Source organism: Oryctolagus cuniculus, chromosome 4, assembly GCF_051225735.1.
Source record: "Oryctolagus cuniculus isolate XC-2025 breed Fujian yellow rabbit chromosome 4, ASM5122573v1, whole genome shotgun sequence".
Classification (NCBI taxonomy): domain Eukaryota; kingdom Metazoa; phylum Chordata; class Mammalia; order Lagomorpha; family Leporidae; genus Oryctolagus; species Oryctolagus cuniculus.
The window spans coordinates 20,241,695-20,269,426 of record NC_142870.1 but is presented as its reverse complement, the minus strand read 5'-3'; the positions used below and the strand labels follow the sequence as shown (position 1 = coordinate 20,269,426).

General features: G+C 42.1%; 1 protein-coding gene across 2 annotated transcripts in view; it reads left to right on the top strand.

Annotated features, from left to right (window-relative positions):
- Nucleotides 1-27,732, top strand: part of JAM2 (junctional adhesion molecule 2) — an 83,091-nt gene that overhangs the window by 18,956 nt on the left and 36,403 nt on the right. For both annotated transcript variants that reach the window (XM_017346699.4, XM_051819205.3), the window contains exon 2: nucleotides 26,447-26,512. In XM_017346699.4, coding sequence (XP_017202188.3) covers nucleotides 26,447-26,512 — 66 coding nt within the window. The remainder of the gene's footprint in view (nucleotides 1-26,446; nucleotides 26,513-27,732) is intronic.

Here is a 27,732-nt window from a genome sequence, read left to right as displayed (position 1 = left end):
CTTTCCCGGTTGCCCCTCTTCCAGGCCAGCTCTCTGCTGTGGCCAGGGAGTGCAGTGGAGGATGGCCCAAGTGCTTGGGCCCTGCACCCCATGGGAGACCAGGAGAAGCACCTGGCTCCTGCTATCGGATCAGCGCGGTGCGCTGGCCGCAGTGCGCCGGCCGGCCGTGGCGGCCATTGGAGGGTGAACCAACGGCAGAAAGGGAGACCTTGCTGTCTCACTCTCACTGTCCACTCTGCCTGTCAAAAAAAAAAAAAAAAATTCTTAGCCAATTTCTTTGGTATAATTTTTTAATATTCTTCTAGGAAAATGTCAGCAGAGAAATTATTGTTCTCTCAATCCTTTGTCTCACATGGAAGAAGAATTTCCAAGCAGATGGCAAAGAGATTTAAAGGTATTTACTAACGTCAAAGGGCTCCAGCCAGAGTGGTGTAGAAGGGTACTTCCAAGAGAGGAATAAACCCAAAGGGACTCCTGACAGTGTGACAGTGGGCTTTTTCTTTTTTTTTTTTTTTTTTTTTTTGTTGTTGTTGTTGTTGTTGTTGACAGGCAGAGTGGACAGTGAGAGAGAGAGACAGAGAGAAAGGTCTTCCTTTTGCCATTGGTTCACCCTCCAATGGCCGCCACGGCTGGCACGCTGCGGCCTGCACACTGCGCTGATCCGATAGCAGGAGCCAGGTGCTTCTCCTGGTCTCCCATGGGGTGTAGGGCCCAAGCACTTGGACCATCCTCCACTGCACCCCCGGGCCATAGCAGAGAGCTGGCCTGGAAGAGGGGCAACCAGGAAAGAATCCGGCGCCCCGACCGGGACTAGAACCTGGTGTGCCGGTGCCGCTAGGTGGAGGATTAGCCTATTGAGCCGCGGTGCCGGCCCAGTGGGCTTTTTAAAGTACAATTTTGAAGGAAAAAAAAAACAAAAACTTGACAAACTGATTGGCATTCAGTTAGCAGGCAGGGACAAAACTCATCTAAAGACCTCATTTACAATTCTCCATCCTGTCTGGCCTGCTAAGGGTGGGATAGGTAACTTGTTTTCCCAATAAGCTGTGAGCTCAGGAAGAGCTCCCTTGCTATTCTGGTGAATTTGGAGATTCTGAAGGAAGGAGGGTGGCCTGTTTGTTCTTGCTAAAGATAACCTTTTGGGGAAGGAAGCAAATATTTTACACCCCAAATTCCACTGGGATCCCCTGACTAATCCATTAACCCATCTGACTCTTCTCAATATCATTGTCTTTTCCTAGTTCCCAACTTTGGTTTCTGTGGAAATGAGATCAATTGGAAGATATTCAGGACTCTGAAAATGCTGAGTTTAGATTTTTCTTATTAGGGTTCTTGCACATTTAGTTTAGTATGAGTCTGTGTTACATCTTTGAAGGTACAGAAAAGTGGGCTATTATTTCAAGATTTATTTGCCTTTTTTAGCTTTTTTTTTTTTTTTTTTTTTTTTTTTTTTTTGTCAAAGATTTATTTTGATTTATCTGAAGGCAAGAGTTACAGAGAGAACTAGAGACACACAGAGAGGTCTTCCATCTGCTGGTTCACTCCCCAAATGGCTGCAACAGCTGGAGCTGAGCTGAACTGAAGTCAGGAGCCAGGAGCTTCTTCCCAGTCTCCCCTGCGGGTGCAGGGTCCCAACAACTTGGGCCATCTTCTACTGCTTTCCTAGGAGATAGCTGAGAGCTGGATTGGAAGTGGAGCAGCTGGGACTCGAACCAGCACCCATATGGGATGTGGGTGCTTTGCTGCGCTGCAGTGCCGGCCCCTATTTGCCTTTAAGATTTTTATTAAAGATTTAGATCCAAGAACTTGAAGAGCATTTAAAGCTATGTTAGTATTTGTCTGAAAAAATATTTTTACTTACACTATTCTTGACTGATAAGGAGATAGTTATTATCTGATAAATGCTGAGAGTTAAGTTTTTCTTAGCTGAAAATGTGATCCTTTGGAATACAGCGTGTTGTGAATAGGAAGAATTATGTTGGGCTTAGATTCACAGCAGTGAGTAATTAAAAGTCCAGAGAGGTCAGATAGCAAAGAGCGGAACTGAAAAGCCTCAAACTGTACGAAAAGTCCTTGAGTAAATCCTGTGCCTTCCCAATGCCTCTTTTACCATTGTATTGTGAGAACAAGTACAACCAATTCTGCATAACGTAGATCATAATTTTTACTTAAAAAAATTAACTTTATTGGGGCCAGTGCTATGGCGTAACAGGAAAAGCCACTGTCTGTGGTGCCAGCATCTTATAGGGGCACCTGCTTGAGTCCTGGCTGCTTCAGTTCTGATCCACATGGCCTGGGAAAGCAGTGGAAGATGGCCCAAGTCCTTGGGCCCCTGTACCTGTGTGGGAGACCTGGAGGAAGCTCCTGGCTCCTGGCTTCGGATTGGATCAGCTCTGGCCTTGTGGCCATTTGGGGAGTGAACCAGCAGATGGAAGAACTCTCTCTGCCTCTGTCTCTCTGTAACTCAGCCTTTCAAATAAATAAATAAATCTTTTAAAAATTTTTTATCATCATGCTATATTTGCTGTATAAATGGAAAAAAAATATAGCTTGTTGAACACAGCTTTCAAGTTTCTGTTAGCTGACATTGTTTGCTGACATTAAATTAGGAGCTATCAACAGGAGGGAGGTTACTGCCCCAGGAAGAGTTGGGGATTTGGTGGGATCCATTTGATTGTCACAGTGGTGAGTGTGTGGCATCCACTCATCAGCTAAAATATAATATTGCAAAAACCAATGACAGTCACACATGAATTTTATTGAAAATGAGAGGCAAGGCAACCGATTGGACCAACACTCCTTACCAGAGTGCTGCCCCCAACAGAGAGTTATGCAGCTTTTTTTTTTTTTTTTTTAAGATTCATTTTATTTATTTGACAGGCAGAGTTACAGAGAGAGGTAGAGACAGAGAGGTCTTCCATCCAATGGTTCACTCCGCAGATGGCCGCAATGGCTGGAGCTGCGCCTATCCGAAGCCAGGAGCCAGGAGCTTCTTCAAGGTCTCCCACGTGGGTGCAGGGGCAGCCCAAGGACTTAGGCCATCTTCTACTGCTTTCCCAGGCCATAGCAGAGAACTGGATCCGAAGTGGAGCAGCTGGGACTTGAATGGGTGCCCATATGCAATGCTGCCACTGTAGGCGGTGGCTTTACCCACCACACCACAGCACAGGCCCCTAGTCTATTCTTGTTCAAGAGCATTTATAAATTAAAATATATGTTGCTTTGCTTTCCTTTTATTTTTCTTTAAAAGATATTACATTTAGTTTTCTGAAAAATTTTTAAAGATGTATTTATTTGAAAGGTTGAATGATAGAGGGCGAGAGGGGAAGAGAGAGAGATCTTCCTTCCACTGGTTCATTCTACAAATAGCCACAACCACCAGGGCTGGGCTAGGCTGAAGCTGGGAGTTTGGACCTCCATCTTGGTCTCCCATGTAGGTGCAGGGGCCCAAGCACTTGGGCCATGTTCCACTGCTTTCCCAGGCCATTAGCTGGGAGTTGGATAGGAAGTGAAGCAGCCGGGACTTGAACCAGTGCCATATGCAATGCTGGCACTGCAGGCAGTGGCAACCCCAGTACTTTATTTTTATTTCAACTAGTTACCTGCCTACTAGATCAGGTGTTGTGTTAGATATTAAAAATGTGGTTGATGGGGCATGCGTTTGGCGTAGTGGTTAAGAAGCCAAAGGGGGCATGTGCATCCCATATCAGAGTGCATAGGGTCAAGTCCAGTCTCTGTTTCAGATTCAAACTTTCTGCTAAGGTGCACCCTGGGAGGCAGCAGATGATGGCTTAGATAGGTCAGTTTTTGCCACCCGTGTGGGAGACCAGCATTGAATTCCCAGCTCTCAGCTTTGTCCTGGCCCAGCTTAGCCCCAGCTGTTGTGGGCGTCTGTGGAGTGAACCAGCATCTGGAAACACTCACACTTTCTCTCTCTGCAAATAAATAAATACATAAATGTTTAAAAATATGTAGTTGGTACTATATTTTACATGTAAATATTGCTTGTAGTATCTATGAAATAGAAGTTTATACATCTGAAGACAAAATATGGTCAGTGTTGTTTACAAAATTTAGTTATCTCCTCCTGGGGGTTAAGTGTGATGTAGGTACAAATTTCTATCAAGTAGTTTCTAACATAATCATATTCCTAAAACTGATCATTTTTAACAAAAGACAGTAAAAGCCTATGAAAAGTACCATGTCGGACAGAGAAAGGGATGGCTGTGCATACAGGGACAGAAGAGGCTGGAGAAGTTTTCCTCTTTTTTTTAACCTTTCCTGACATTTGAGTGGCGTGCTGTCTAACACGTCAAAGTGTTCACCACTTGGCAGGGACATATCGGAGGGAGGAGAATCCAGCTAGAGAGAATGAGGAATGCATGAGGATATAGACATGGCTCTGAGGATGGTGCTAAAGTGTAACAGGGAGTGATTGACTACATAAGGTTCTAGGTCAGCATCCTTGGAACCAAACTGACTATGGAACATTTTTTTGAATGACTATATCACTAGGCCTCAAAGGAACCCCTGAGATGTAAAGCATATTTGTGTAAAAGTAGAAACCTCCTCAAATTAATGTAACCATGATATATTTTAAGTTTGTGTTAGGGTTCTTCAAAATATATACAATAGGTTGTGTGTATATGTGTGCATGTGTGTTGCATATGTTTTATATGTGCATGTATATTTTGTATATTGCTTATGCATGTGTTGTATGTATGTGTGTGCTGTATATGTGCATGTGTATCATGTGTTGTGTGGACGTGTATGTGTTGTGTGCATGTGTATGTACATGTGTTGTGTGTTGTGTATGTTTGTATGTGGTATAGGCGTATGTGTGTTATATGTATTATGTGTGTATAAAGAGATTTATTTTAAGGAATTGGTTCCTGTGATTGAAGAGGAGTCCAAAATCAGCAGTACCAGCCAGTAGGCTGGAAGCCCAGGATCTGTTGATGTTGCAGTTCAAGTCCAAAAGCCAAGACTTCCCTCTCGCCTGAGGGAAATCTTTCTTTCGATCTACGTAGGTGATTGGATGAGACCCATTCCCATCACGGAGGGCAATCTGCTTTACTCAGGCTACTGATTGAAAAGTTAATCTCACCCAGAAACACCATCACAGACACATCCAGAATAATTAACGTTTGACCTCAGTATATATCCAGGGACCATGGCCAGGCCAAGTTAACACAATTAACCATCACAATGCTGTTTTCAGTTATATATTAAATCTGTGAAAACAATGATTTTATTTTTCTCAAAAACTTCTCACTTTGTGTTATTAAACTTAAGATTTTTTTATTTTTAGAGTTGATAACAATTTTTTTTTAGATTTTTTATTATTTATTTGAGAAGTAGTGTTACAGATGGAGAGAGGGAGAGACAGAGAAAGGTCTTCCACCTGTTGGTTCATTCCCGAAGTGACCGCAATAGCTGGAATCGGTCCAATCCAAAACCAGGAGCCAGGAACTTCTTCCAGGTTTACCAAAGGGATCATAACAAATGTCTTAATGACTAGGCTAAACACCCATCTGGAAAAACAAGTACATGTGGAAAATCTATGTACTAGCAACTATCCCAAATATATACTTTAATTTTATCTTTACAGTCAGCTAAGGTAGGCATTTTTTTAGATTTATTTCTTTATTTTGAAAGTCAGAGTTACACAAGAGAGGAGAGGCAGAGAGAGAGAGAGAGCGCACGAAAGAGAGAAAGAGAAAGAGAGAGAGGTCTTCCATCCGCTGGTTCACTTCCCAACTGGAATGTGAAGTCAATTCTGATACTGCCTCATTGAAACCTGAAGTACTAAGGCTCACTCTACATAATGGCAAAATTTCTGGTTAATTCTCTCTTAAATCCAGTCATCCTCAACTCTATACAGGTTATCAAACATTTTCCCTGAATTATATTATGACATTTAGGCTTTTTCATACCATATTTAGACACAAACTTTTGTCCCTTTTTATTTATTTATTTATTTTTAAAGATTTATTCATTTACTTGAAAGACAGATAGAAGGAGAGATCTTCCATCCACTGGTTCACTCTTCCGAATGGTCACAACACGAGGCCAGGAGCCAGGAGCCTCATCCGGGTTTCCATATGGGGCAGGGGCCCAAGTACTTGGCCAGCTTTCACCGATTTCCCAGGCACATTAGTAGGGAGCTGGATCAAAAGTGGAAAAACTGGGACTTGAACTGGTGCCCATATGGGATGTCAGTGTCACAGGTGGCAGCTTAACCTGCCACACCACGATGCCGGTCCCTGTCCATCTTTTTAATACTTGATCTGAATGAGTTTCAGACATCAGGCCTTTTCCCAAGAGCATATACTGATGTCCTGGTCACTCCAGAAGGCAGCTTCAGATGTCTTGTGGACGTGAATGTATGCAGATGTTGGTTAAGCTGAAAGTGTGTTTTGGTATTAGCTTGTAGTTGGGTGGGTGTGGCCAGTTTTGAAATAAAATAAAGAAGCCAAGGAACTGTCTTTACCAAACGAAAAGGGAAATTATAGTCTCTGGATTTGGACATCTGAGAAATCAGGGAGGCTAATTCTGGGCAGTCTTGTCTGACAGCTGTAAATATGACAGTTAAGCCATGCCAAACCATTGTTCCATGTTCTGCACGTCAAAATAAATGGTTCTTGTTCTTTTGGTTTCCTGGAGACTGATCAAAGGAAACATGAGACAACAATAAGCTGGGAGATTTTCCTTAGTTTTCAGATTTCTTCTGTAAGCATTTGTAGCAATAGAATTTAATTAATAACACATGTATGAAATGTAAGGGCTAAGATTTTCATCTAGCAGGAGAGTGGAACAATAAGTCACACCGCTCTTATATTTTAGGAATTGAAGTTTGATAATAGAATTGAAGTGCATGCTAAGTCACCATTCCTATAGAATCTTTAAAGATTGAACTATCAGATCCTGGTCTTTGGAGACAACTTTCTTTGTCTAAGTTTTGTGTGTGGTCAGATCTGGAAAGCTGAATAAACAAATTAATAAGAAAGCCTGAATTGTGTGCAAGGGTGGATTAGCAGTGTCCCGTGTAGGAAAAAATAATACAAGACAATCTTGTCTTTGCCTATTTTACAAAATGTGCACACATTGTGAGGCCTTCCCCAGCCAACCTGATGGCCTTGGAAGGTGACCAGGCAAGAGAGGGCCTCAGTATAAATATGGTCAATCTGTTTTCCTATCTGTGTCTATTCTTTGTTTTTTATAAATTTTCAATTTCAGGAAAATATTGAAAACATTAGAGGCATGATCTCTGTTGGATTAATACAATGATAACATTTTCTGATTCTAAATTTAATAGATTGGTGATGTGAGAGAATCCTTTTGATCCTTTTTTATGCTAATCTGCAAAATGCAGTTTATATTCAGAACTACTTTTAAAAAAATGAAAACATTTGAAATACTAAACTCTTGTTAGTGATTGCTGACATGTATTCAGTAAGGCAGAGAAGCACAACTTCAAAGAGACATGGAGCATTGGAAACACTCCATGTAGAGTGGAAGGGCAGACGAGCTTGGTAGAGTAGAATGTCAAGTTCTTGCATATGAGGGGGCTTTAGGAAGGTTATGGGAAAAATCAAATTGAAAAGTTAATGTGCAGGGGCCAGCACTGTGGTGTAGCAGGTAAAGCATGTGGTGCTGGCATCCCATATGGACACCAGTTCAAGTCCTGGCTCCCCTTTTGATCCAGCTCTCTGCTATGGTCTGGGAAAGCAGTGGAAGATGGCCCAAGTCCTTGGACCCTGCACCCACGTGGGAGACCTGAAGGAAGCTGGCCGCTGGCTTTGGATCAGCCAGCTCGGGCTGTTGCAGCCATCTGGGGAGTGAATAATCAGATGGAAGACCTCTCTCGATCTTTTGCCCTCTCTATCTGTAACTCTGCCTCTCAAATAAATAAGTAAATCTTTAAAAAAAAGAGATAATGTTCATTTCCTCTGAACTTTTTTGAAATCTTCTCACATGTTGTTTAAGGTGTTAGAAATATCAGTACCTTTGGAGCAGCTATTTCCCAGGGCCCTGACCGAAGCAGGCCCTGAATTATCTGGGTGTTCAGCAGCTGTTAGTACACTTTGGGAAGACAGTCCCAGACTTTCAGACCTTTAGAACCTGGATTGGTGATTCAGAGCCAGAGTTCAGAACTCAGGTTCAGACACACTTGGGTTTGGCTGTTTCTCAGAGTTGACCAGAGTCTGGAGAAATGATTCACAAAACATGGTCTCAAAAAGGATTGGGCAATTATACCGGTAAATTTAATTCTATCAGGAATTATAACTTCCGAATGCTGGCAGTGCTTCTGACCTTTTCCTTTTCAGAAGCCCCGTCCAGATCTCAGACTGAAGAACACTGAGCGATCATCTATGAAGACGAGCATAGCTCTCACATCCTGCGTACCATCTCCACTGTCGCAATGTGCTTGCGACCCGCCCCGTTCACGTGTGTGGGGAGCAACTCGGACTAGACTGTTACTGGAATTAAGACTTATTCTATGCATCTGCTCTCCCACAATATGGCGCTGGGAGAGGAGGAAACAGCTTCTACGCAGCTGCCTCTCGCCAACTTGAGTGATGACCTCCAGGAGCTGATCCTGCTCCTGATTGGAGGAGAGCAGCGTACTCGGTGTGTGGGTAGCAGAGTTGGGATTGGTGGAAGAGGACTATAAAGGAGGAGAGAGACAACATGCACCAGGAACATCTATCTGAAGGAACACCTGAGCAGCCCCCGAGAGAGCCGGCTAGCGGTGTGCCGCTCCCCCGCGGAAGTGGGGAAAGTGGCAGGGGGAACCGCCCTTCCACGGAGGTGGAAGGGTCGGTAGCCAACCCGGGAAGGACCAGCAGCAAACCTGGGGAGGGCCGAGCAGACAAAAGAACAGCGCAGGGTCTTGTGTCGTTCCTCCGCGAAGAGGGGGAGCGATAACGTGTCCTTAGGAAGGAGAACACTCAGGCTTGGATTTCTTCACCTCTTGATATTTGATCTCTTTAATGACTTCCTACTTCACATTAATGAAGGTGTGGGACCATTATTTCCTGGCATCTTAATCTTCAGGAGAATCAGAACCTGGAATGATCAACAGCCGTGGCCTTTACTGAGTAGAGTAGCCCCCTTTATCCAAAGTTACACTCTCTATGCTTTCAGTACTCACAGTCAACTGTGACCTGAAAATGTTGAATGGAAAATTCCAGAATTAAACAATTTGTAAGTTTTACCTATTAAATTGTTTTTATTTGAAAGACAGAGAGATGGGGGGGGGGGGGTAAGAGAAAGAGAAAAACACATCTTCCATCCACTGATTTGCTTCCTGAGTGCCCAGAACAGCCAGCGCTGGGACAAGTCGAAGCCAAGAGCCTGAACCTCAATCCTAGGTCTCCCATGTGTGGGTGGTATGGACCCAACTACTTGAGCCATCACGCTGCCTCCTAGAGCGTGCATTAACGGAGTGGGAATGGGAAGCAGTGCTAGAATTCGAACCCAGGCATTCCCATATGAGATGCAGACGGCCCAAGTGGTGTAACCCAAGTGGTGTTTCAACCACTGTACCAAATGCCTGCCTCAATTTATAGGTTTTAAAATACATGCCATTCTGAATAGCATAATGATATCCCATTTTGTCCCACCTGGGGACATAGTCCACTTGTGTATATTCCCTGCCTGTTAGTCACTTAGAAATTGTTGCAAGCTTACTGTGTTTGTGTTCAGATAACCCTTGTTTTACTTAGTAATAGCTCCAAAGCATAGGGATAGTAATGCAAAGGAGGTTCCAGGGCATAAGACATGGAAAGATGGATTAATTCTCTGATGCTCATGGTATTACTACCGGGCATAGAAGAAAAAAAAATTGTGTAGGTTTCAGTCCTGTCCACAGGTTCGGGCGTATGCTGGGGGTCTTAGAACATAACCTTTGTAAATAAGAATGATTTTGCGATTTTTTAAAAAAATATTTATTTATTTGAAAGGGAGAGATACTTATGGGGAGAGACAGAATCTTCCATCTGTTGGTTCATTCACCCAAACAGCTGCAATGGCTGGCTGGACTTGGAATAAAACTAGGACCCTGGAACTCCATCCAGGTCTTCCATGTGGGTGGCAGGTACCCAAGCATTTGGGCCATCTTCCATTGCTTTCCCAGGCTCATTAGCAGGGAACTGTATCAGAAGTGGAGCATTTGGGATTCAAACTGGCACTGATATGGGATACTAGTGTTACAGCCAACAGCTTAACCCATTGCACCACAATGATGGCCCCTGTTTCCGATTCTTACTAGTATCAGTTTTGGAATATGACCTTTATTTATCTTATCTTAGGATTCTGCTGGATTTGACTATTAGCATTTATCTGAAATTTGTTGGTAATTTGCTAATTTCACCAGTGATGGAGATTGTCACTTGGGGAATAGCAAGAAAAATTATGGAATCCCTAAGTGGCTTCTTTCATGTTCTGGTGGGGAGTACTTGATGAGAAATCCAGTCTCTGATGGCTTTTCTATGCCAATGCCCACCATTAAATATTTTAAGATAGGAGCCAGCGTCATGGCACAGTGGGTTAAGCTACCGCCAGTGATGCCATCATCCTATATGAGTACTGGGTTGAGTCCTGGTTGCTCCACTTCCAATCCAACTCATTACTAATGTGCTTGGAAAGCAGCGGAAGATGGCCCAAATGTTTGGGCCCCTTCCACATATGTGGAAGACCTGGATGGAGTTCCAGCTCCTGACTTTGGCTGGTCCAGTCCTGGTGATGGTGGCAATGTGGAGAGTGATGAGGAGGGAAAGGATGGAAGAGCTCTCTCTCTCGCTCTCTCTCTCTCCTACTCTTTCTCTGCAACTCTACCTTCCAAATAAATAGATCTTTAAAAAATTAAAGAAATTTGAATATATACTGAAGGACACATTTAAAAATTTTGAAAATCTATTTTACTTTGAGAAATTATTTATGTCATTTCATTTTTTTAAAGATTTCTTTTTTATTTGAAAGAGTTACAGAGAGAGGTAGAGACAGAGAGAGAGGTCTTCCACCCGCTGGTTCACTCCCCAGTTATTCACAATGGCCAGAGCTGCGCTGATCCAAAGCCAGAAGCCAGGAGCTTCTTCCAGGTCTCCCACCCAGGTGCAGGAGCCCACGAACTTGGTCCATCTTCTACTGCTTTCCCAAGCCATAGCAGAGAGCTGGATCGGAAGTGGAGCAGATGGGAATAGAACCGGCGCCCATATGGGATGCTGGTGCTTCAGGCCAGGGTGTTAACCTACTGCACCACAGCGCTGGCCCCTATGTCATTTCATTTTAATAGCACTGAAAAATTCCAGTTTAGCCACTGGAAGTCTCTGAAAGCTCTTGTAAATTTACTAATGCATATAACTTACATGAATAGAGCTTTATACTCAATCTGAATACACCAGTAGTTCCTGCACTCAAGTTGTTAAAGAAGCAGAAAAGGAGATATACATAAAATTTTGTGTAATATGTAATAAACCTACAGTTTACTGAGATTAGTTCATTTACCATAAACATTTACCTAAAATGGCATTTTATAATATTCTGAGTATTGTCTTTACAACCCTAAAATGTTTTTTGTGTTTGTTTATTTTTTTTAACTTTTATTTAATGAATATAAATTTCCAAAGTACAGAATATTGATTACAATGACTTCCCCCCCATGACGTCCCTCCAACCCGCAACCCTCCCCTTATCCACTCCCTCTCCCCTTCCATTCATGTCAAGATTCATTTTCGATTCTCTTTATATACAGAAGATCAGTTTAGCATACATTAAGTAAAGATTTCAACAGTTTGCTCCCACACAGAAACATAAAGTGAAAAATACTGTTTGAGTACTAGTTATAGCATTAAATCTCAATGTACAGCACACTAAGGACAGAGATCCTACATGAGGAGTAAGTGCACAGTGACTCCTGTTGTTGACTTAACAAATTGACACTCTTGTTTATGGCATCAGTAATCACCCTAGGCTCTTGTCATGAGCTGCCAAGGCTATGGAAGCCCCCTGGGTTCACTGACTCTGATCATTTTTAGACAAGGCCATGGTCAAAGTGGAAGTTCTTTCCTCCCTTCAGAGAAAGGTACCTCCTTCTTTGATGACCCATTCTTTCCACTGGGATCTCACTCGTGGAGATCTTTCATTTAGGTTTTTTTTTTTTTTTTTTCCCCAGAGTGTCTTGGCTTTCCATGCCTGAAATACTTTCATGGGCATTTCAGCCAGATCCGCATGCCTTAAGGGCTGATTATGAGGCCAGAGTGCTATTAGGACATTTGCCATTCTATGGGTCTGCTGTGTATCTCACTTCCCATGTTGGACTATTCTCTCCCTTTTTTATTCTATCAGCTAGTATTTGCAGACACTATTCTTGTTTATGTGATCCCTTTGGTTCTTAGTCCTATCATTACGATCAATTGTGAACAGAAATTGATCACTGGGACTAGTGAGATGGCATTGGTACATGCCACCTCGATGGGATTGAAATAAGCCAATCCCAAAGGGACAAATACCACTTGTTCTCCTTGATAGGTGACAACTAATTGAGCACCAAAAAGGAAACCTGTTAAAGTGAAATGAACACTATGAGAAATGGTGACTTGATCAGCTCTCACCCTGACTGTTGATGAGCAGCTTAATATGTTATCCCTCTTAGTATTTTTTTTGTTTGTTCTACTTAATACTTTTGGTTGAATACTGTAATCAATACACAATTCTTCTTAAGTGCTGAAACATTCAATCCCAAAAATGTTTATTTTTTTTTTAAAAGAGTTTTATTTATTTGAAAGCTAGAGTTAACAGAGAGAGGGAGAGACAGAGAGAAAGGTCTTCCATCGGCTGGTTCACTCCCCAAATGGCTGCAACTACTGGAGCCAACTACTGGAGTTGAAGTCAGGAGCCTGGAGCTTCTTCTAGGTCTCCCACATAGGTGCAGGGGCCCAAGCATTTGGACCATATGCCACTGCTTTCCCAAGCCATAGCAGGGAGCTGGATCAGAAGAGGAGCAGCTAGGATATGAACCAGTGCCCATATGGGATGTGGGTGCTGCAGGTGGAGGATTAGCCTACTACACCATAGTGCTGGCCCCTACAACCCTAAAGTTTGAAAATGGATAATGAAGCTATTTGCAGAGTGGCACTATCATATTTGGCACAATTCTCTCACACTACCAGAGAGAGAGAGAGAGATGACAAATTCCCTGGACTAACCAGATGCAGATGTAAACTCCCCTGCTTTCCAAAACTTTGTGCCCTTCAACACTTTATTTAACCTGTATCAATGGTCACAGTTATCAAATGTGGAGTTACCTGCTACTTAAATTCCTAGGGGGATATTCATTCATAGTCAAAATAACCCTTAAATTGTTTAGGTCACTGGTGGGGAACAACATGCTTTATGAGGCTCTTGAAATCATCTGGTCTGGCCATGCCAAGGCAACTGTAGGTGGGACTTAAAATTCAGTAAGTCTATCATGAGGTAATTTTTTTGTTTATTTTTTAAGGAATACAAATTTCATAAGTACAACTTTAGGGCCATAGTTATTCTTCCCACCATGCCCACCCTTCCCACCCACATTACCACTCCTCTTCCTTCTCCCTCTCCTCTTCCAAGTCCCATTCTCCATTAAGATTCATTTTCAATTAACTTTGTACACAGAAGACCAACTATATACTACGTAAAGATTTCAACAGTTTGCGCACCCATATACACACAAAAAAACTGAGAACTAGTTTTACAGTCAATTCTCATAATATAACTCATTGAGGACAGAGGTCCTGCATGGGGAGTTAGTGCAGAGTGACTCCTTTTGTTAATTTAACAATTAACACTCTTATGTATGCTATGGAAGCATTTTGAATCCACAAACTCCCTACGTATTTAGACAAGGCCATAAGCAAAGTGGAAGTTCTCTCCTCCCTTCAGAGAAACATACATCCTTCTTTGATGACCACTTCTTTGTCTCACTCACAGAGATCCTTCATATAGAACATTTTTTGCCACAGTGTCTTGGCTTTCCATGCCTGAAATGCTCTCACAGGCTTTTCAGCCATACCTGGAAGACTTAAGGGCTGATTCTGAGGTCAGAGTGTTAATTAAAGTGATTGTCATTCTGTGAGTCTGCTGTGTAGACTGCTTCCCATGTTGGAACATTCTTTCCTTTTAAATTCTATCAATTATTATTATCAGACACTTGATCTTATTTATATGATCACCTTAACACTTAATTCTATATATATGTTCACTTTAACACTTAATATAATCATTTTAACACTTAAGATGGCATTTTTACCAGCCAGTTTAATGGGATTAGGTGTCCCATGACAAGTTTTTAAACTGTACCCTTAGAATTAAGTCAATAAGAATGTATACAGACCTATACAGCTTTACAATTACAAACTTCCTCCTCCCTCTCTTATTGCCACTCTTATTTTTTACCAAGATCCAACCTCAATTGACATTATACACCTATGACTGACTATGCTAGGTAAAGAGTTCAACAAATAGTATGAAGGAAAAAAAACTAAAAAAAAAAAAAATGAAACTGACAGTCAACACAAGGGCAGCTCAAGTCATCCCTTCTCAAAGTGTCAATTTCACTTCCACAGATTTCCTTTTAGATGCTCTGTCAGTTCTCACAGATCAGGGAGAACATATGATATTTGTCCCTTTGAGACTGGCAATTTAACTAAGTATGATGTTTGCCAGATATATTCATTTTGTTGCAAATGACCAGATTTCATTTTTTTTACTGCTGTGTAGTATTCCATAGTGTACATATCTCATAATTTCTCTATCCAGTCTTTGGTTGAGGGGCATTTAGGTTGATTCCATGTCATAGCTATTATGAATTGAGCTGCAATAAACATGGGGGGTGCAGAACTCTTTCATTTACTGACTTCATTTCCCTTGGGTATAATCCCAGGAGTGGGATGGCTGGGTCATATGGTAGGTCTATATTCAGATTTTTGAGGTGTGTCAATACTGTCTTCCATAGTGGCTTTGCCAGTTTTCTTTGCCACCAACAGAGGATTAGGGTACCTTTTCCCCCAAATCCTTACCAGCATTTGTTATTTGTTGATTTCTGTATGAAAGCCATTCTAATGGGGGTGAGGTGAAATCTCATTGTGGTTTTGATTTGCACTTATTGCTAGTGATCCTGAACATTTTTTCATGTGCCTGTTGGCCATTTGGATTTCCTCTTTTGAAAAATGTCTGTTTAAGTCTTTTACCCATTTCTTAACTGGGTTGTTTGTTTTGTTGTTGTGGAGTTTCTTGATCTCTTTGTAGATTCTGGTTATTAATCCTTTATAAATTGCATAGTTTGCAAATAATTTCTCCCATTCTGTTGGTTGCCTCTTCACTTTCCTAAGTGTTTCTTTTGCGGTACAGAAACTTCTTAATTTGATGTATTCCCACTTGTTAAGTTTGGCTTTGACTGCCTTTGCCTCTAGGGTCTTTTCCAAGAACTCTTTGTATGTGCCAGTATCTTTTCCCAATGTTCTCCAATAATTTGATTGTGTTGGTTCGAAGATTTAGATCTTTAATCCATGTTGAGTATATTTTGTGTAAGGTGTAAGGTAGGGTTCTTGCTTCATACTCCTGCATGTGGAAATCCAGTTTTTCCTGCACCATCTGTTGAAGAGACCGTCTTTGCTCCAGGGATTGCTTTTAGCTCCTTGGTCAAATATAAGTTGGTTGCAGATGCTTGGATTAATTTCTGGCATTTCTATTCTGTTACATTGGTCCATGCATATGTTTTTGTACCAGTACAGGCTGTTTTGATTATAACTGCCTTGTAGTATGTCTTTTTTATTATTTATTTGACAGAGTTAGACAGTGAGAGAGAGAGACAGAGAGAAAGGTCTTCCTTCTGTTGATTCACCCCCTAAATGGCTGCTACAGCTGGAGCTATGCCGATCGGAAGCCAGGAGCCAGGTGCTTCCTCCTGGTCTCCCATGCGGGTGCAGGAGCCCAAGCACTTGGGCCATCCTCCACTGCCTTCCCGGGCCACAGCAGAGAGCTGGACTGAAGAGGAGCAACCAGGACTAGAACCCGGCATCCATATGGGATGCCAGTGCCACAGGCGGAGGATTAACCAATTGAGCTGAGGCGCCCGCCCCAAATTATGTCTTAAAATCTGGTATTGTGATGCCTCTGGCTTTGTTTTTGTTGCATAACATCGCCTTCCTATTCAGGGTCCCTGTGTTTCCATATGAATTTCAACACTTTTTTCTATATATGAGAAGAATATCTTTGGTATTTTGATTGGTATTGCAAAGAATCTATAAATTGGTTTCAGAAGAATGGAGATTTGAAAGTCAGAGTTACACAGAGAGAGAAGGAGAGGCAGAGAGAGAGGTCTTACATCTGCTGGTTCACTCCTCAGTTGGCTGCAATGGCCAGAACTGTGCCAACCTGAAGCCAGGATCCAGGAGTTTCTTCTAGGTCTCCCACGTGGGTGCAGGGGCCCAAGGATTTGGGCCATCTTCTGCTGCTTTCCCAGGCCATAGCAGAGAGCTGGGTCAGAAGTGGAGCAGCCAGGATGTGAACTGGCGCCCATTGAGTTGGGGGGGGGTGTGCCAGCACTGCAGGTGGTGGCTTTACCTGCTACACCACACCACTGGCCCCAATGTTTTGTAATTCTAATTGTAGAGTTCTTTGACATCATTGGTTATGTTTATTCCAAGATATTTTAATTTTTGGTTGCTATTGTGAATGGGATTGATCTTAGATGCTCATTCTCAGCCTTGTCATTGTCTGCGTATAGAAAGGCTGTTGATTTTTGTGTATTGATTTTGTATCCTGCTACTTTATCAAAATCTTCTATGAGTTCCAGTAGTCTCTTGGTAGAGTCTTTTGGATCCCCTATATATAGGATCATATCATCTGCAAATAGGGATAGTTTGACTTCCTCCTTCCCAATTTGTATCTCTTCGATTTCTTTTTCTTCCCTAATGGGTCTGGCTCAAACTTTCATGACTATATTGAATAGCAGTGGTGAGAGTGGGCATCCTTGTCTGGTACCAGATCTCAGTGGGAATGCTTCCAGCTTTTCCTTATTCAGTAGGACAGTGTCTGTGGGTTTATCATAAATTGCCTTGATTGTGTTTAGGGATGTTCCTTCTATACCCAATTTGCTTAGAGTTTATATCCCTGCATACCTGGGGTAAGTCTCACTTGGTCTAGGTGGATGATCTGTCTGATGTTTTGTTAGATTCGATTGGCAAGAATTTTGTTGAGGATTTTTTACATTTATGTTCATCAGGGAAATTGGCCTGTAGTTCTCTTTCTCTGTTGCATCTTCTTCAGGTTTAGGAATGAATGTGATGCTGGCTTCACAGAAAGAATTTGGGAGGATTCCCTCCCTTTTGATTGTTTTGAATAATTTGAGAAGATTTGGAGTTAGTTCTTTAGAAAATGTCTGATAGAATTCATCAGTGAAGCCATCTGGTCCTGGTTTTTGTTGTTGTTGGGAAGGTCCCTATTATTGATTCAATTTCTGCCTTGGTTATGGGTCTGTTTAGGTTTTCTGTGTCTTCATGGCTCAATTTAGGTAGGTTGTATGTGTCCAGGAATTTATCCATATGTTCTAGGTTTCTCAGTTTGTTGACATACAACACTTTGTAGTAATTTCTGATGATTCTTTTTTATTTCTGTGGTGTTTGTTGTTACATTCCCTTTTTCATCTCTAATTTTATTGATTTGGGTCTTCTCTCTCCTGTTTTTGGTTACAACGTGTTGTGGTGAAGATCTTTTCTGGTCATGTCTATTAGGAGTTCTGTGTGCTTCCTCTGCTTGGATGTCACGTTCTTTCTCTAAATTAGGCAAGTTTTCTGTTATTAATTCACTATAAAGATCTTATAATCTTTTCTCTCTTTCCACACCTTCAGAAACTCCTAGAACCTGTATGTTGGGTAATTTGATAGTATCCTGTAGATTCCTAACAGTGTTTTTTTTTGGTTTCTAATTTCCTCTTCCTGCTTTTGGTTTGACTGTATGTTTTCCTGTGCTTTGTCTTCTAAGTTGGATGTTCTTTCTTCTGATTCACTGATTCTGTTGTTAAGGCTTTCTACTGCATTTTTATTTGTTCTGTTGAATTCTTCATTTTATTTAGATTTCTCTTTAAGATCTGAATTTTGTGGGAGTAATTTTCTTTCATTTCTTGTATGGATTTCAGTATTTCATGCATTTGCTTCTGATTACTTTCGTGTAATCTTGTGATCAATTTTCTGAATTCTATTTCTTGTATTTCTTCAATGTTATCATCTTCACAATCTAGTATTGAAGTGTTGTGTTCTTCTGGGGGCGTCATGTTGTCTTCCTTATTCTTGTTTCTTGAATTGGTGTGTTTGCTATTAGGCATTTGTGGAGATACTAGTGGGTTTCTTTTCTGTTGTTTTCCATTGTGGCAGCTTTTATCTTTGTACTATGCCTCTGTATTTAAGTGGAGTGTCTGCTTTCAGTGAATATCTAGAGGCATGTGGTGAGTGTGGCTAGGGAGCTCTGTTCAGTTTGCCAGGGTGAAGGGCATGTCTAAAGTGACACACTAGGCCGGCGCCGCGGCTCACTAGGCTAATCCTCCGCCTTGCGGCGCCGGCACACCGGGTTCTAGTCCCGGTCGGGGCACCAGATTCTGTCCCGGTTGCCCCTCTTCCAGGCCAGCCCTCTGCTGTGGCCAGGGAGTACAGTGGAGGATGGCCCAGGTGCTTGGGCCCTGCACCCCATGGGAGACCAGAAAAAGCACCTGGCTCCTGGCTCCTGCCATCGGATCAGCGTGGTGCGCCGGCCGCAGCGCGCCGGCTGCGGTGGCCATTGGAGGGTGAACCAACGGCAAAGGAAGACCTTTCTCTCTGTCTCTCTCTCTCTCACTGTCCACTCTGCCTGTCAAAAAAAAAAAAAAAAAATAAATAAATAAATAAAATAAAAAATAAAAATAAAGTGACACACTGAAGTTTGGCATGGTAAATGTTCTCTTTTTTCTTTTCTTCTTCTTCTTCTTTTTTTTTTTTTTTAAATCAGAATAGAGGTTTATTCTGCTCAGCTGATCTCCTCAGAGGAGACCAGTCCCATAGTGCTAGCCCCAGTGGATATAATATTCATCCGCTCTTCCCCAAGGACCACTAAAAGGTTCTGTGCATTCCTCAGCAATGTCCCTCACCAGGTAACCAGGAAGCCCTGAGCATGTGGAGTCTCCCACATTGAGTGCCCTCAGTCCCAGCCACACCGTGAGTCCTCCCACACAGCCTCAGTTTTTTTTCCACAGTCGTGGCACACAAGCCTCCCACAGTCACAAGCATCCAGCCGCCTGTCCCCACGAGTCAGGAGTCTCCGCTCAGCTCGTTGCAGGGTGTGGATATGAGCTGGTTTGGCTGTTACATATGTCCAAAATGGTGCCCACTCTATCAGCTTGTTGCAGGACTCTGCTGTGAGGTGAGCGGGAAAAGAGAAATGTGTCCCTTTTCTTTTTTTCTCCTCTAGTTTGGCAGGTACACTATCTCCCCCCCCCCACACATGGCTCTAAGCCAAGTTCCCTCTAGGCTCTTCCTGCAGCTTTATCACCTGTGGCTTAGGATGCTGCAGTCTGGGATCACCTCATTCCCCAATGCTTCTGCATAGGCACTCGACTGCTGTGTCCCGAGTTGTGGGCGTCCATGCCCTCTTTGTATGTCTACTGTGTCCCTCTAATTTGCATAGAGTTTCCTCTGCTGTTTTCTCCCTAACTCTTCCCTGAGACTGCACTCTCTCCACTTTTTTAAACTGTCTTCTCCTAGACTAGAGCTGTAAGCTCCCTGTTTACTCAGCTAACTTGTAAGCTTACTCGGGCTAATTTTTAAGTTGATAGTTTTGTATGTCCCATGAACGAGAATGAAGTTATAAATATCTAAATGGTCCTTGGCAGAAGAAATGTTCCCCACATGGGGGATGGCATTGTGGCATATCCACTTGTGATGCCGTCACCCCATATGTGTGCCAGTTTGACTCCCAGCTGCTCCATTTCTCATCCAGCTCCCTGCCAATGTGCCTGGAGAAATAGGGAGAAGATGGTCCAAGTACTTGGGTCCCTGCATCCACCTGGAAGACCCAGAAAAAGCTCTTGGCTCCTGGCTTCCACCTGGCCCAGCTCCATTGGTTTGTGGCCATTTGGGGAGTGAACAAGTAGATGGAAGATATCTCTTTCTTTGTCTCTACTCCTCTCTCTGCAACTGCCTTTCAAATAAATAAATATAAATAAAGACGGATTTTCACCCTTGGTTTAGGTCATCACTAGCTGGGCATAAGAATGGATAGTTCTAAAGTCAAGTGCATCTTTCTTTCCCCTTATTCTTTGGGTAGCTTCCCATATCTTATTAAGAAGACAGACCAGGTTGTCAAGTTTGAAAGTCTAGAAGGACATATTCTGTCTCATCATTTTTCTTTCCCTTTCCTACAACCCTAGATTCAGTGTGGGTGAATGATGGTTATGTAGATGAGTATACTACCTAACTGATAATTTTTGCTTCAATGGATTACTTTATATCCATATAAATATTTATCAACAATAAGTACTGCATAGTATTTTGTTACTGCTTAATCTATATAGCTTTTTATATTTGCTAGTATAATTACTTGTATATAAGAGATTGTCAAAATTTTATGACTTAATTTTTATTTTTAAAACTTAAGAAGTAAAAGTGATACTGTTGGTACTGTGCTTTTAAAAGAAACAGAAAACTGTTATAACACTTTTCATTTTTCTGTGTTGTGTTTTGCTTTAAAAATGTTAATAGAAAATTATAGTGTTTACAAAACTGAAGTAATGTAAGCATTTATTGTTAGTCAAACCGGCTTAGATGAGTAATAGAAAATACAAGAACTTTTAAAGTTGGGGGCAGTAAAACACAGAATATTTTGTTTGACTAATATCTATTTGACTTGGAGTCGTTAGCAGTTATGGCAGTAATCGTCTCAGCTTCTGCCAGTGACTCTGGACCACATCCATGTCTATTAAGGATGTTTTGTAGCTAACTCTAAAACAATTCTTGACCTCAACAGTGGGCCTCCATGACCTTTTTAATTTATTTTCCTATTAATTTATTCTGGAAAAATGAAGAAAAATAGAAATCAGCTCAAGAAAGCAGTCAATAGAGACAATTCCTAATATCTCATAGTGAATGTTGCTGTGACTAAATTATTGCTTTAATACAAATATTTTTAGTACAAGAAAATATAAGTAAATTCCAAGAGTGAAAAGATTAAAACAAGGAAGAAATCTTTTTTTTTAAGATTTATTTATTTATTTGAAAGGCAGAGTTACAGAGAGGCAGAGAGAGAGAGAGAGAGAGAGAGAGAGAGAAGAAGAAGAAGAAGAAGAAGAAGAAGAAGAAGGAGGAGGGGGGGGGGAGGGGGGGGGAGAGGGAGAGGGAGGGGGAGGAAGGGAGGGAGGTCTTCCATCTACTGGTTCATTCCCCAGTTGGCTGGAATGGCCGGAGATGTGCCGATCCAAAGCCAGGAGCCAGGAGCTTCCTCTGGGTCTCCCATGTGGATGCAGGGGCCCAAGGACTTGGGCCATCTTCTACTGCTTTCCCAGGCCACAGCAGAGAGCTGGATCAGGAAGTGGGGCAGCTGGGACTTGGACCAGCGCCCATATGGGATGCTGGCACTGCAGGCAGCAGCTTTACCCGCTACACCACAGTGCCGGCCCTGGCAGAAATCTTATAATAAATAAATATTATAAAGATTGAAAAGTTCCTGCTAAAATAAGTTTAAATAGGTGACCAGATACTTAAATATTTTGATTAATTAAAAAGCAAACATTGAAATAAGTAGGATAAGAGGAAGCAGGGTGGCTGGGAGAACAAGATGCTTAAACTAACAGAGATAAATATTCAGCTACTAAGAAATGCTACCTATTTGTTAAAACTGACCACTCGGGGCTGGCATTGTGGCACAGCAGGTTTAGCTCTGCTCATGACACCCGCAGCATCCCATGTGAGCACCAGTTCACATCCTGGCTGTTCCACTTCCGATCCAGCTCCCTGCTAATGTGCCCAAGAAAGCAAGGGAAAATGGTGAAGAGGGCATAAGTACTTCAGCATCTGCCGCCTATGTAGGAGACTCCATGGAGTTCCAGGCTCCTGGCTTCAGTCTGCCTCAGCCCTAGTCATTATGATCATTTGGAGAGCGAACCAGTAGAAGGAAGATCTCTTCTTCCCTCTCTCTCTCCCTTCACCTCTGTGTGTGTATGTGTATGTGTGTAATCCTGCTTTTCAAGTAAATAAGTTAATCTTTTAAAAAAAATTGATACTCTTATATAATTCTTTTTCTTTATAGTTTTGTCAGTTCATTGAATCCTTTGTTTTAACATCTGCGACCCATTTTTTCTATTTGAATATATACATTTAAAGATTTATTTATTTATTTGAAAGACAGAGTCACAGAGAGGCAGAGGCATAGGCAGAGAAAGAAAGAGAGGTCTTCCATCTGCTGGTTCACTTCCCAGATGGTCGCAAGGGCTGGAGCTATGCTGATCCAAAGCCAGGAGCCAGGAGCTTCTTCTGGGTCTCCCACATGGGTGCAAGGGCTAAGGACTTGTGCCATCTTCTACTGCTTTCCCAGGCCACAGCAGAGAGCTGGATCAGAAATGGAGCAGTGGAGACTCAAACCAGTGCCCATATGGGATGCCGGCATTGCATGTACCGGCTTTACCCGCTATGCCACCGCGCCAGCCCCTCAAATATATACATTTAAAATTCAGGGGGAAAGTAATGAAATTTCTGGAGTTAATGGTTATTATTTTCTGTAGAAATTTTTAAGATATTTCTGAAAATTTAAGAAATCTTTCTCAAGGGAATTTTAAGTAGAAAACTAAAATTGAGAAAGATGGGAGAAATTATTCCTTTTCTCAATTCCTGAAACTCAACTCTTAGATCTTCCCTGTCTCAGATTGTACAAAAATTCACACCAAACGAAAGAAAGCCGGGACTTCCTGAAGAAAATAAGCCCTCTCGGTAGGAAGTAGGTGTTTGAAAAGTTCAAAGAAATGATGATGTGGAGAGATCAAAGATTAGCTCTTCCTATTTTGCCCAGATTTTCCTCTGAAGTGGTTTCTAGGGAGTATGAGACTTCATTGTTTTGTCTAAAAAGTGTACTGCAAAAATGGAAAGAATTGTCCGTCTTGATTAGAGCTTCTCTGAGGCTCTAGTACATTGCTCAAGAAGAAAGAAATCTTTCTCCAAGTGTACTTTGAAAGTCTCACAGAATGATGATTTGGAATCAGCGTCCTTGGAAAAAGTGTTGAGATTCTGTCATTGAGTGTAGGATAACGCAGCAAGACCACGGAAGGTCCCATCTTGACCTTAGCTCATTTAAGAGATCTGGCTTGGCTATCTTAGTCATGTCCCTTCCTTTGCTTTCTGAAGATCCAGACTACTTTTGGATGCCATAAAATAAAATTGAGGTTGAAGGGGAGAAGTTAGGCACAGTGGGTAAGCCGCTGCTTGGAATGCCTGTATCCTATATCAGTGTTTCAGTCCCAGCTGTTTGGTTTCCCATAGTGCACACCCTTAGGAGGCAGCAGAAGATGGCTCAAATACTTGGGTCCCTAGCACCCATGTGAGAGACCTAAATGGAGTTCTGGGTTCTTGACTTTGGTCTGGCTCAAATTTAGCTGTTGCCAGCATTTTGAGAGTAAACCAATGGTTGATCTCTTTCTGTTTTTCTCTCTCTGGCTTCCCCATGAAATGAAAAATTAATAAAAACATTTAAAAAAAATTACAGGAGGAGAGGCAAAGCCAGGAAGGAAAAGCATTTGGGGGCATGGGGCCTGAGGGTTTCAGAGGAATACAGAGAAGAGAAAAGAAAGAATGGCTGCTATATGACAGAGTACAAAAAAATGGCAGGGGGAGGGAGGATACTTAAAAAGATTGCTTGGACCCATTTCATGGTTCTTGAAATATGCAGTCAAATGAGCTATTTTGAAATAGAGAGGCTTGATGCCTCACTAAGACGTAGTCACCTCGGTCACTGCTTTCTACAACTCTTGGTCAGTAGAAAGGATCAATTCAATTCCACCTTCCCATTCATGCAGGTTGGCCAGTTTCCCTGATGAAGACATTTGCAGTTTATAGAAATTTGAGTCCTGTAGGCATGAGAGCTTTGATTTCATAATTACTTTGCTCTCCAGACTTCTAAAGGGAACAGAAAGCAAGAAAACAAAAAAATTTTCTCCAGAACATCATGTTCTTTGTGAGTGATAAAGTCTAGTGTACTGGAAGACTGATTTGTATGTTGGTGTAGCAACTGAAGAATTAATCAAAAACAAGATGCCATGTCATTTGGAAGATTTTTCTGTCTTTCTCAGGGGTATGATAAATTATCTTTCATAGTTAGGAACTCCTAATTTTATAGGAACTTTGAAAATCATTGAACGCATGGTTCTTTGCCCTCCTTTAGTCTGGTGATAAGTCTAGCCTAAGTTTAGAGCTGTGGTTTTCAACCAAGGGTGATTTGCCTGTCCCTACCTTCGGGGGACATTCTCGGTGTCTAGAAGGTGTTTATCGTTGTCATGATTGGAGTGGGGATGCTGCCGGCATCTCGTGGGTAGAAGATAGGGTTGCTGCCATGCACAGGACAGCCCCTTACACACAGAACCCTTGTCAGGGTCGCCTGAGGTTCCCTTGGTGTTTCATTCCCCAGTCTCAGCCCCTTCACTTCCATGTTCCTCTTGAACTTTAGAGCAGGTCCAGCTTTTATAACCACTTTCTCACCCTGTCTCATCTACATCAGAGCAATGCTCTGCATCCTTCCTCAGAGTTCAGCTTGCAGGGAACATGGTGTGGTGGTAATTAACCATGTGGGCTTTGGGTACAGACTGGCAGAGTTCAAATCCCAATGCCACCACTTAATATTTGTGTAATGTTGGCCAAAGTTCTCACTCTCTCTGTGCCTCAGTTTTCCCACCTGAGAAAAAAGTGTGGATAAAAATGGCCCACTCCCACTGAGAACTGTTGTGAGAGTTAAATGAGTTACTACTTGAAAAGCACTAGGGATGTTACATGACACCTAAGTACTTAATAAACATTAACGAATAGTGGTCTTCCCCAAGAGCCCACCGAAGTCCGTGTTTTCCAACTCCTTTCTTCCTCTCTACCCCAAATCTGAGAAGCAGGTGTGCTTTACCCATGATGGTCTCTTTTAGACATTTGCATAAGCTGCAGTTTTTTCCCATTCCTCTGATGGCTAAGTGGAGAAAGGCCGAAGTGCTCTAATTTTTCTTGGCTATCCACATCCCGTCTCTGAAGCAGAGTCCTTGGTTGCTTGAAGGTGGGATTGGATATCAGTTTGGGTGCCCTCTGAAGATCTGTGTGCTCAAGATTTGGTTCCCAAAGTGTTATGCTGGTGGTACGGTGAGGGTGGAAATTTAATGTAGTTATGGTGCCAGAAAGTGTGGCCTCTGGGAGATGGTCAGATTAGATTAGACCTTTAGGGTGGTCTCTGAGCTTGAATCACAGTGGCTTTGTAAGGAGTGACAGACACATATTCTCCCCCTTGTCATGTGATGCTTTGTGTCATTTTAGGACTTTGCCAGTAAGAATGGCCTCATCAGATGTCCAACCAATTGGATCACCTGATCTTGGACTGGGAACCCCCTAGAACTATGAGCCAAAATAAGCCTTTTGTGTTTATAAAGTCAGCTTCCATCCAGTATATATCGTAGGAATGAAAGGCTGATTAGTACAGTTGTAGGAAGGATAAGTATTTTTAAATGTATCTTAGACAACACACAATTCTCAGTCTGCAGGTGGCCACAGTCGAGTGAATGAATGAGGGGATGGATGTATCATGGGCCACACCGAAGTTTCTGGCATGAGTGTAAATTATGGTGCCTTTTACCATGATGGGGTTGTAAAAAGGAACAAAGTTGTAGGGTCAGCCGATGAGGTCACTTTTGCCCATGAGATTTTTCTGGTGCTCTGGGAAGTGGAGATACAGATGTCTAGCAGGGAAAGGGGCTCGGGGACAGAGATCATAGCTGGAGATACAGGTTTATGACTTTTCATCAAATAAATTAGTAAATTAAACAATGAGAGGATAACAGACTATATAGAAGGGAGATAATTGAGTTGGAAAAGCAGTTTCCGCAAGGATGCATTGATGAAAAGCTGGATGGATGGACGATTGCTAGATTGTATATTGAGCTGAACTTAAGATGTAATTTCTTATTTACAATTGGGCTGGTGAGGCTCAAGAAGATTCATGGGTTCCGCTTTGGGAAATTAAGCTTAAAGGCCAAAACCATAATACAGAAAATGGAAGAGACATATATGGCTTGGTATAGTTTTTCATATCTTGATATTTTAAAAGCTATCATCCAAAAGTTTTCTTCAATATTGCATCCTATTCAAACATTTAAAAATGTACGTTTTGCACAATTTTAACTTTTTTGCTTGTTTTAATCTTTCAGATCATAAGGCCTATGGATTCTCTGCCCCAAAAGACCAACAAGTAGTCACAGCAGTTGAGTACCAAGGTATAGTCTCTTACTGATTCTCATGGACTAATACTGCTTATTTGTTTTTTATTTTTTGTTTTAAAGATGTATTTTATGTATCTGAAAGGCAGAGTTACAGAGAGACAGAGAGGAAGAGACAGAGAGAAGTCTTCCATCTGCTGATTCATTCCCCAGATGGCTGCATTGGTCAGGGCTGGGCTGGGCCGCAGCAAAAGCCAGGAGCCAGGAGCTTCCTCCAGTCTGCCATGTGGGTGTAGGGGCCCAAGGATATGGACCATACTCTGCTACTTCCAGGTGCATTAGTAGGGAGCTAGATCTGAAGTGGAGCAGCCAGGACTTGAACTGGAGCCCGTATGGGATTCCAGCGCTACAGGTGGCATATTTGCTACTCTGGCCCAGGCTGTATTGTTTAAATAATTGGCTCGGATGACACAGGGGGTTCTATCTCATTATTAGATCCTCTGCCTCACCTTACACCAGCTCCTCTGCCTGAAAGGCTGGTCCATGTTGTTTCCGTGTTAGGAATGCTTTCTCTGTCTCTTCAATGGAAATTTTGGACATTTGATGAAAGACCGGATGTCCCAGGAAGTCTTCTAATCGTGTGTGAAACAGATGGAGATTTTGAAAAGTTCCTAGCCAGCTAGATATGGTAAATAGAAATTAACACTCCAAACCTCACTCTCCGTATTTTTTTTAAAGATTTATTTGTTTGTTTGAAATGCAGTGTTGCAGAGAGGCAGAGACAGAGGGAGAGAGGTCTTCTATCCACTGGTTCATCCCCCAGTGGCTGCAATGGCCAGAGCTGGGCCGATCTGAAGCCAGGAGCTAGGAGCTTCTTCAGGTCTCCCCTGCTGGGAAAGGGGCCCAAGCTCTGGGTGCATCTTCTAATGGTTTCCTAGGCCACAACAAAGAGCTGGATCAGAAATGGAGCATCCGGGCCATTAACTGCCCACGTGGGATGCTGGCTCAGCAGGAGGTGGCTTTACCTGTTTAAACACAGCACTAGCCCCGTCACTCTCTGTATTTAAGATCACATTAATGTGGCCTATTTTGGGGTGCCATATTTCTTGTAGCTACTAATAAGGAGAAATCGATGGAAAAGTATACTTTTTGGTTTTGTAAGAAGAAAATGTTTTGGACACTGTTATATACACAACAATGTGAATACATTGAACGTTTATTAAATGGTAGAGTTAAAATTATTAAAATGGAAAATTTTATGTTTTGCATATTTTACC